We start from the raw sequence: 10,572 nt of genomic DNA on the forward strand, positions 1-10,572 counted from the left end.
AGGGGATGCCTTCCGGGGCATCCCCAAGCTTTGGCTTTTTGGTGTCCTTAGATTATCTTGGGGGTGCCATGGGCATCCCCAAGCTTAGGCTCTTGCCACTCCTTGTTCCATAATCCATCAAATCTTTCACCCAAAACTTGAAAACTTCACAACACAAAACTCAGCAGAAAATCTCGTGAGCTCCGTTAGCGAAAGAAAACAAAAGACCACTTCAAGGTACTGTAATGAACTCATTCTTTATTTATATTGGTGTTAAACCTACTGTATTCCAACTTCTCTATGGTCTATAAACTATTTTACTAGCCATAGATTCATCAAAATAAGCAAACAACACACGAAAAACAGAATCTGTCAAAAACAGAACAGTCTGTAGTAATCTGTAACTAACGCAAACTTCTGGAACTCCAAAAAATCAGCCAAAATAGGAAAACCTAGAAAATTTGTTTATTGATCAGTAGCAATTGGAATAAATATTTTATCACGTTCTGGTGATTTTTAACAATTATTTTTGTGAACAGAAAGTTTCTGGAAATTTCTGCAAAATCAAATAACTATCATCCAAGAAGATCCTATAGGTTTAACTTGGCACAAACACTAATTAAAACATAAAAGCACATCTAACCAGAGGCTAGAATAAATATTTATTCCTAAACAGAAGCAAAAAGCAAAAAAACTAAAAATAAAATTGGGTTGCCTCCGAACAAGCGCTATCGTTTAACGCCCCTAGCTAGGCATAAAAGCAAGGATAGATCTAGGTATTGCCATCTTTGGTAGGCAATCCATAAGTGGCTCTCATGATATATTCATATGGTAATTTTATTTTCTTCCTAGGGAAGTGTTCCATGCCTTTCTTTAATGGAAATTGGAATCTAATATTCCCTTCCTTCATATCAACAATTGCACCAATCGTTCTAAGGAAAGGTCTACCAAGAATAATAGGACATGAAGGATCGCAATCTATGTCAAGAACGATAAAATCTACGGGCACATAGTTCCTATTTGCAACAATAATAACTTCATTAATTCTTCCCATAGGTTTCTTAATAGTGGAATCCGCAAGGTGCAAGTTTAAAGAGCAATCATCAAAATCACGGAAACCTAGCAAATCGCACAAAGTTTTTGGAATCGTGGAAACACTAGCACCCAAATCACACAAAGCATAGCATTCATGATCTTTAATCTTAATTTTAATAGTAGGTTCCCACTCATCATAAAGTTTTCTAGGGATAGAAACTTCCAACTCAAGCTTTTCTTCATAAGATTGCATCAAAGCATCAACGATATGTTTGGTAAAAGCTTTATTTTGACTATAAGCACGAGGAGAATTTAGCACGGATTGCAACAAGGAAATACAATCTATCAAAGAGCAATTATCATAATTAAATTCCTTGAAATCCAAAATAGTGGGTTCATTAACACCTAGGGTTTTGATTTCTTCAATCCCACTTTATCAATTTTAGCATCAAGATCTAAAAACTCCGAATTTTTGGAACGCCTTCTAGGTAAAGGTGGATCATATTCAGTCCCATCACTATCAAGATTCATATTGCAAAACAAAGATTTAATAGGGGACACATCAATAACTTTTAGATCTTCGTCTTTATTTTCATAGAAATTTGAAGAACACGCTTTCATAAAGCAATCTTTCTTAGCACGCATCCTAGCGGTTCTTTCCTTGCACTCATCAATGGAAATTCTCATGGCTTTGAGAGACTCATCGATATCATGATTAGGAGGAATAGATCTCAGTTTTAAAGAATCAACATCAAGAGAAATTCTATCAACGTTCCTAGCCAATTCATCAATTTTAAGCAATTTTTCTTCAAGCAAAGCATTGAAATTCTTTTGCGAATTCATAAACTCTTTAACACTAGTCTCAAATTCAGAGGGCATCTTATTAAAATTTCCATAAGAATTGTTGTAGGAATTACCATAATTATTAGAGGAATTGCTAGGATAAGGCCTAGGATTAAAGTTTCCTCTATACGCGTTGTTACCAAAATTATTCCTACCAACAAAATTCACATCCATAGATTCATTATTATTCTCAATCAAAGTAGACAAAGGCATATCATTAGGATCAGAAGAAACACTCTTAGTAGCAAATAATTTCATAAGTTCATCCATCTTTCCACTCAAAACATTAATTTCTTCTATCGCATGCACTTTTTTATTAGTAGATCTTTCAGTGTGCCATTGAGAATAATTAACCATAATATTATCTAGGAGTTTAGTAGCTTCTCCTAAAGTGATTTCCATAAAAGTGCCTCCCGCGGCCGAATCTAAAAGATTTCTAGAAGCAAAATTCAATCCGGCATAAATTTTTGTATAATCATCCACAAATTCAAACCATGTGTAGGGCAATTACGTATCATTAATTTCATCCTCTCCCAAGCTTGTGCAACATGTTCATGATCAAGTTGCTTAAAATTCATAATATCGTTTCTAAGAGAGATAATCTTAGCGGGAGGAAAATACTTAGAGATAAAAGCATCTTTGCACTTATTCCAAGAATCAATACTATTTTTAGGCAAAGACGAAAACCAAGCTTTAGCACGATCTCTAAGCGAAAAAGGAAATAGCTTCAGTTTAACAATATCATTATCAACATCTTTATTCTTTTGCATATCACACAAATCAACGAAGCTATTTAGATGAGTAGCGGCATCTTCACTAGGAAGGCCGGCGAATTGATCTTTCATGACAAGATTCAACAAAGCAGCATTGATTTCACAAGATTCAGTATCGGTACGAGGAGCAATCAAAGTGCTAAGGAAATCATTATTGTAGGTATTGGTAAAGTCACATAATTTGGTATTATCTTGAGCCATCGTGACAAGCAAGCAATCCAACACACGAGCAAACAAGAGACGGACAAAAAGAGGCAAACGAAAAAGAGAGGGCGAATAAAACGGCAAGGGTGAAGTGGGGGAGAGGAAAACGAGAGGCAAATGGCAAATAATGTAATGCGGGAGATAAGGGTTTGTGATGGGTACTTGGTATGTTGACTTTTGCGTAGACCTCCCGGCAACGGCGCCAGAAATCCTTCTTGCTACCTCTTGAACACTATGTTGGTTTTCCCTTGAAGAGGAAAGGGTGATGCATCAAAGTAGCGTAAGTATTTCCCTCAGTTTTTGAGAACCAAGGTATCAATCCAGTAGGAGGCTACGCGCGAGTCCCTCGCACCTACACAAACAAATAAATCCTCGCAACCAACGCGATAAGGGGTTGTCAATCCCTACACGGTCACTTACGAGAGTGAGATCTGATAGATATGATAGGATAATATTTTTGGTATTTTTATGATAAAGATGCAAAGTAAAATAAAAGCAAAGTAAAAAGCAACGGAAATAACTAAGTGTTGGAAGATTAATATGATGAAGATAGACCCGGGGGCCATAGGATTCACTAGTGGCTTCTCTCAAGAGCATAAGTATTTTATGGTGGGTGAACAAATTACTGTTGAGCAATTGACAGAATTGAGCATAGTTATGAGAATATGTAGGTATGATCATGTATATAGGCATCACGTCCGAGACAAGTAGACCGACTCCTGCCTGCATCTACTACTATTACTCCACACATCGACCGCTATCCAGCATGCATCTAGAGTATTAAGTTCATAAGAATAGAGTAATGCCTTAAGCAAAATGACATGATGTGGAGGGATAAATTCATGCAATATGATAAAAAAACCCATCTTGTTATCCTCGATGGCAACAATACAATACGTGCCTTGCTACCCCTACTGTCACTGGGAAAGGACACCGCAAGATTGAACCCAAAGCTAAGCACTTCTCCCATTGCAAGAAAGATCAATCTAGTAGGCCAAACCAAACTGATAATTCGAAGAGACTTGCAAAGATAACCAATCATACATAAAAGAATTCAGAAGATTCAAATATTGTTCATAGATAAACTTGATCATAAACCCACAACTCATCAGTCTCAACAAACACACCGCAAAAGAAGATTACATCGAATAGATCTCCACGAGAGAGGGGGAGAACATTGTATTGAGATCCAAAAAGAGAGAGGAAGCCATCTAGCTACTAACTATGGACCCGAAGGTCTGAGGTAAACTACTCACACTTCATCGGAGAGGCTATGGTGTTGATGTAGAAGCCCTCCGTGATCGATGCCCCCTCCGGCGGAGCTCCGGAACAGGCCCCAAGATGGGATCTCGTGGGTACAGAAGGTTGCGGCGGTGGAATTAGGTTTTTGACTCCGTATCTGATCGTTTGGGGTACGTAGGTATATATAGGAGGAAGAAGTACATCGGTGGAGCAACAGGGGGCCCACGAGGGTAGAGGGCGCGCTTGGGGGGGTAGGCGCGCCCCCTACCTCGTGGCTTCCCTGTTGGTTGCTTGACGTAGGGTCCAAGTCTCCTGGATCATGTTCATTCCGAAAATCACGTTCCCGAAGGTTTCATTCCGTTTGGACTCCGTTTGATATTCTTTTTCTGCGAAACTCTGAAATAGGCAAAAAACAGCAATTCTGGGCTGGGCCTCCGGTTAATAGGTTAGTCCCAAAAATAATATAAAAGTGAATAATAAAGCCCAATAATGTCCAAAACAGAAGATAATATAGCATGGAGCAATCAAAAATTATAGAGACGTTGGAGACGTATCAAGGGACAATGCTACTATCCTTTTACCACACTTGTGCTTCAGAGTAGCACCATGTTCTTCATATAGAGAGTCTCTTGAGTTATCACTTTCATATACTAGTGGGAATTTTCATTATAGAACTTGGCTTATATACTCCAACGATGGGCTTCCTCAAATGCCCTAGGTCTTCATGAGCAAGCAAGTTGGATGCACACCCACTTAGTTTCAGTTTGAGCTTTCATACACTTATAGCTCTAGTGCACCTGTTGCATGGCAATCCCTACTCCTCGCATTGACATCAATTGATGGGCATTTCCATAGCCCGTTGATTAGCCGCGTCGATGTGAAACTTTCTTCCTTTTTGTCTTCTCCACACAACCTCCACCATCATATTCTATTCCACCTATAGTGCTATATCCATGACTCACGCTCATGTATTGCGTGAAAGTTGAAAAGGTTTGAGAACGTCAAAAGTATGAAACAATTTCTTGGCTTGTCATCGGGGTTGTGCATGATTTGAATATTTTGTGTGGTGAAGATGGAGCATAGCCAGACCATATGATTTTGTAGGGATAACTTTCTTTGGCCATGTTATTTTGAAAAGACATGATTGTTTTATTAGTATGCTCGAAGTATTATTGTCTTAATGTCAAATGATAGACTATTGCTTTGAATCACTCGTGTCTTAATATTCATGCCATGATTAGATTATGTGATCAAGATTATGCTAGGTAGCATTCCACATCAAAAATTATCTTTTTTATCATTTACCTACTCGAGGACGAGCAGGAATTAAGCTTGGGGATGCTGATACGTCTCCGTCGTATCTATAATTTTTTATTGTTCCATGCCAATATTATACAACTTTTACATACTTTTGGCAACTTTTATACTATTTTTGGGACTAACATATTGAATCAGTGCCCAGTGTCGGTTCCTGTTTGTTGCATGTTTTTGTTTCGCAGAAAATCCATATCAAACGGAGTCCAAACGGGATAAAAACCGACGGAGATTTTTTTGGAATATATGTGAATTTTGGGAAGTGGAATCAACGCGAGACGATGCCCGAGGGGCCCACGAGGGTGAGGGGCGTGCCCTGGGCCCTCGTGGCCACCCCGTAAGGCGGTTGGTGCCCTTCTTTCACCGCAAGAAAGCCAATATCCGGATAAAAATTGTGTCCAAATTTCAGCCCAATCAGAGTTACGGATCTCCGGGAATTTAAGAAACGGTGAAAGGGCAGAATCAGAAAACGCAGAAACAGAGAGAGACAGAGAGACAGATCCAATCTCGGAGGGGCTCTCGCCCCTCCCATGCCATGGAAGCCAAGGACCAGAGGGGAAACCCTTCTCCCATCTAGGGAGAAGGTCAAGGAAGAAGAAGAAGAAGGGGGGCCCTCTCCCCCTCTCTCCTGGTGGCGCCGGAACGCCGCCGGGGCCATCATTGTCACCGCAATCTACACCAACACCTCCGCCATCTTCACCAACATCTTCATCACCTTCCCCCATCAATTACAACGGTCCACTCTCCCGCAACCCGATGTACCCTCTACTTGAACACGGTGCTTTATGCTTCATATTATTATCCAATGATGTGTTGCCATCCTATGATGTCTGAGTAGATTTTTGTTGTCCTATCGGTAATTGGTGAATTGCTATGATTGGTTTAATTTGCTTGTGGTTATGTTGCTGTCCTTTGGTGCCCATCATATGAGCGCGCGCGTGGATCACACCATAGGGTTAGTTGTATGTTGATAGGACTATGTATTGGAGGGCAAGAGTGACAGAAGCTTCAACCCAGCATAGAAATTGATGCATACGGGATTGAAGGGGACCAATATATCTTAATGCTATGGTTGGGTTTTACCTTAATGAACGTTAGTAGTTGCGGATGCTTGCTAATAGTTCCAATCATAAGTGCATAGAATTCCAAGTCAGGGATGACATGCTAGAAGTGGTCTCTCCCACATAAAACTTGTTATCGGTCTAGTAAAGTAGTCAATTGCTTAGGGACAATTTCGCAACTCCTACCACCACTTTTCCACACCCGCTTTACTAACTTTATTGTGTCTTTATCTAAACAGCTCCTAGTTTTTATTTACGTGCTCTTTATATTCTTGCAAACCTATCCAACAACACCTACAAAGTACTTCTAGTTTCATACTTGTTTTAGGTAAAGCGAACGTTAAGCGTGCGTAGAGTTGTATCGGTGGTCGATAGAACTTGAGGAAATATTTGTTCTACCTTTAGCTCCTCGTTGGGTTCGACACTTTTACTTATCGAAAGAGGCTACAATTGATCCCCTATACTTGTGGGTTATCATGCCTCACCAAAAGAGATTATTCTTTTGATGGTATATTATTCTTTTGGTGATAGGCAATATACTACTCTCTTTGTAACTGAATATAAGACATTTTTTGGACATTGTCATAGTGTCAAAAAATTGTCTTATATTAAGTTATGGAGGGAGTAGTTGATAGTTAAACCAGTGACTCTGTCAATGAATTCTTCTATTTATGTGTGGCACCTAGGGCTACAATGGGAGGTTGTTTCTTTTTCTTTCATGTTGGGTTTGGCGGCCAGCCAACGCCGATGGAGGCTCCAGTTCTGGCCAAGCTACTGCACGGCCAGGTCCGACAAGCGCATGCGGGCAGTGGCCAGTCGAGCCAGAGGGGATGAGATGTGGTTGGTTGGAACCTTGGTGGGAATGGGTGACCGGTGGAAACGGGGCCGCGACCGCGCTCGCTCGTCTAGGTGAAGGCCAGACAAAGGTGCGACGAGATCCGGGCGGCTAGAGGAGTATGAGCATTGGACATGGGAAAGCTTCAACTTGAGCTTGAGTTCGGACAGTTGAAGGGGAAAGATGTGAATTGGAGCGTATCGATACAACAAATCAATATTATGATCGGCATTTGTGGTTTTTTTCACACAAAGTCTGGAGCGGGAGTGCGTGGGCTGGCGTGGGCTGGCGTGGATGCAATGGAGGGGTCGCACGGATGGTCGGATGCAGCGGCCGCAGGCAAGCCCTGTTCGGAGGAATAGTTTTTTTTAAAGCGTTCGGAGGAACGGTTACATGCATTGGCATGTTTTCATTCAATCCTTGCATACATCGGGTTTTATGTGTCTTGAAATCTTGACAAATAATGTACGGAAGTAAAATAGGGACTTTTTTTTTAAATAAAAGATTTGAGATATACCCTTCAAATCGGAAAAAAGGAGTACTAAATAAACCAAATAAAATCCTATTTTTTTACACCATCATACAAATATGGACGAGTAAGAATTTTTGTGTTTGTTTTGCGGATGACTAAAATATTTAGTGTGATTCTAAAAAGTCTCTTATTTTGTGGAGGCTATGGGTGCAACTGGACCCTCAAAATTAAATTCTACCCTCCAAACCCGCAAAATAAAATAAAATAAAATAAAAATTGTACCCTCCAACAGGAAAAGAATCTACTACCCGTGGAAGATGAAGCGCAAGTGACATACCAAAGGGAAGAAGCTGCATACAGGGGCGACCTGGTTCCTGCTGACCTTCGTTTCGTTCCCCCGGGTGCCGCTTGGGATTCTTCTCATGTTTATCCGCCTTCCGAGGCACTAAACACCTTCCCGCCCTCCTCCTATTTATGTGCTCCACTCCGTCCACTCTTCCACTACTTGCACCGTCTCAGGGCTCAACTCCTCTCTCTGTTCCGGTGGAGGTAAATATTTCCGCAGAGCGATTCTCTTATTTCCGTTTGTCCTTGGATAGATATTCCTTTTCTCGTTACCAATGTTAATGCCTATTTTTTTCTCGGTTAGATTCTCGATTGGTTTGCTGAGCGGTAATCTAGCAACGGATCACAATTCATTTCTTCATTTGTTGCGATGCTAAACCAATCTAACTTAATTCTGGTTGCCGATACGGTGCCGTTTTTCTCTGCAGTTCCTCGGCACTTGGACATTCGTCGCGCAGCTAGATCTCACGATGGACGGTGACGGCCGACACGACGACGGCGACTGGGTGCTGCCCTGCGCTGCCCTCGCCGACGTTACTCTGGCCCTCGTCGGAAATATCGGTTCCGGGAAGAGCGCCACCGCGAACAGCATCCTTGGAAAGGAAACATTTCCCTCTGAGTTGTCCTACAGCGGGGTTACTTTGACTTGCCAGAAGAGAAGCAGGACGCTTCACGATGGCTGTGCGACCCGCACCCTCAATGTCATCGACACTCCGGGTAACTTAGAAATCTGAACTTAAGACGGTCGTAATTCAGTTCAAGCAAGTCAGTCGATCTATGGGTTATAAGTTTGCTACTAGCTCTTTTTGATATTTCAGTGACGTCTGGTGGCAATTGCTGCAGAACTTTCTATGTTCCGAGTATGCTAGTATACCGATTTTTTTTTGCGGGGTATGCTAGTATACCGATTTAGAAACCCGTGGGAAAGTTTCGGGTGGTTGTCGCTGTTTATATGCCTTGATTTGTGCTAAATCTGTAATTCATTTGGTCTAGTTATGGAGCATTTCAGTTTTCAAGTTGGACGTAATTCCGTCAGTTTGGTACAGTTATGTGAGCAAAAAAAAATTGAAACAAAAGAATTGGTAACCATAACTCAGAAGTTCACTTCAACTGAATCGATGTCCAATCCAATGGCTGGAGATATTCTCCTCTTTAACACATAAAGATCTATAAATAGTCATGTATTTTCTACTGAACTGTTTCTTTACATTGTTCTACCAATTTATTTCATATATATCGTGGTGGAAAATATTTTTCTTTTGCTGTGTCTCGTTTGCAAGGTATCATCCTGCTTTATGAACATACATTTCTAGGGAAAACCCTAGTAGTAGCGCGGGTTTTGATGCTATCTGCAGCGCGGGTAGCCACGCTACTACTACGACGCTACTACTAACAGTTATTAGTAGAGCAGTCTATACACGCGCTACTACTATTGACTATATCAGCAGCGCTTTTCTGGAACTCGCTACTATTAAGTAGCTGTAGCGTTTTTCTATCCACGCACTACTGTTGTATCTTTCATCATTTTTGCCCTGTTTCAGTATACTGCAATTTCACATATACCAGATAACAATATCATTAACCACAATACCATATAGTCATACAGTAGTCATACAATATCATAAAGCATTATAGATACTAGGTAGTACTAGATAACAATTTCATATATAGTCAATATGCATCCTCACATGAATATAGCAGTACTAGGTAGTCTTACAGCCACACATATATAGCAGTTCTACTAGGTATATATAGTCATACAGCCACACACACATATGTAGTTCTAGATGATATCGACGACGATCATCATCCTCAAGCCTGGGCGGTGGGTGTTCCTGATAGTAATTAGGATGGCCTGTCCAACACGAAGATTCTTGGCAACGAGGAATCTCTTCCACCCATCCGAACTTAAGTGTGTGCGACCATCCGTGTCCACGCCGTAAGTACATGTGGTGACGGAGCCCCTTACGGTAAGGCGTATTCCAACTGAGCCTTCTTCATCAGGCTCGATACCACAACTCACATATAGGCTCTTTGGCAATTTCTGAATAAGAAAGACATATCAATTAATAAGTAGCCTCGCACATACTCTTGCAAATGTATTTCTACTAAGTATAGATTTCTACACTATCAAAAGACACAGTACTACACATTTCTACTAAGCATGAATTCTACTAATAGTATATATGGATTATCTACACTATTAATAGTTCCTTGGATTCTACACTAATAAGCATGTCATCGGACACTACACTAAAGCATATCATCGACTAGATTCCACACAACATATCATTGGACTCTACAGTCTACACTAAGCATATCATCGGATTCACTAAGCATATCATCGGATAATTTGCATTTGTAAGTATAACAATAAAGCATATATATATCATCAAATTACTATAGTTAGTATAACATACCATATCATGCCGATCGACCATGGTACTTGTCAGGCGGGTCACGAATGGC

At 40.7% G+C, this 10,572-nt stretch overlaps 1 protein-coding gene across 1 annotated transcript; it reads left to right on the forward strand.

The window, feature by feature from the left end:
* Window positions 1–8,131: 8,131 nt before the first annotated feature.
* On the forward strand, window positions 8,132–9,001 carry LOC123049409 (immune-associated nucleotide-binding protein 9-like). Its single transcript, XM_044472330.1, has 2 exons — window positions 8,132–8,307; window positions 8,532–9,001. Exons 1-2 carry the CDS (start codon window positions 8,233–8,235, stop codon window positions 8,835–8,837), a joined length of 381 nt encoding a protein of 126 aa, XP_044328265.1. The 5' UTR covers window positions 8,132–8,232; the 3' UTR covers window positions 8,838–9,001.
* Window positions 9,002–10,572: the final 1,571 nt, after the last annotated feature.

This window comes from Triticum aestivum, chromosome 2D (genome assembly GCF_018294505.1).
Source record: "Triticum aestivum cultivar Chinese Spring chromosome 2D, IWGSC CS RefSeq v2.1, whole genome shotgun sequence".
In the NCBI taxonomy this organism is placed as follows: domain Eukaryota; kingdom Viridiplantae; phylum Streptophyta; class Magnoliopsida; order Poales; family Poaceae; genus Triticum; species Triticum aestivum.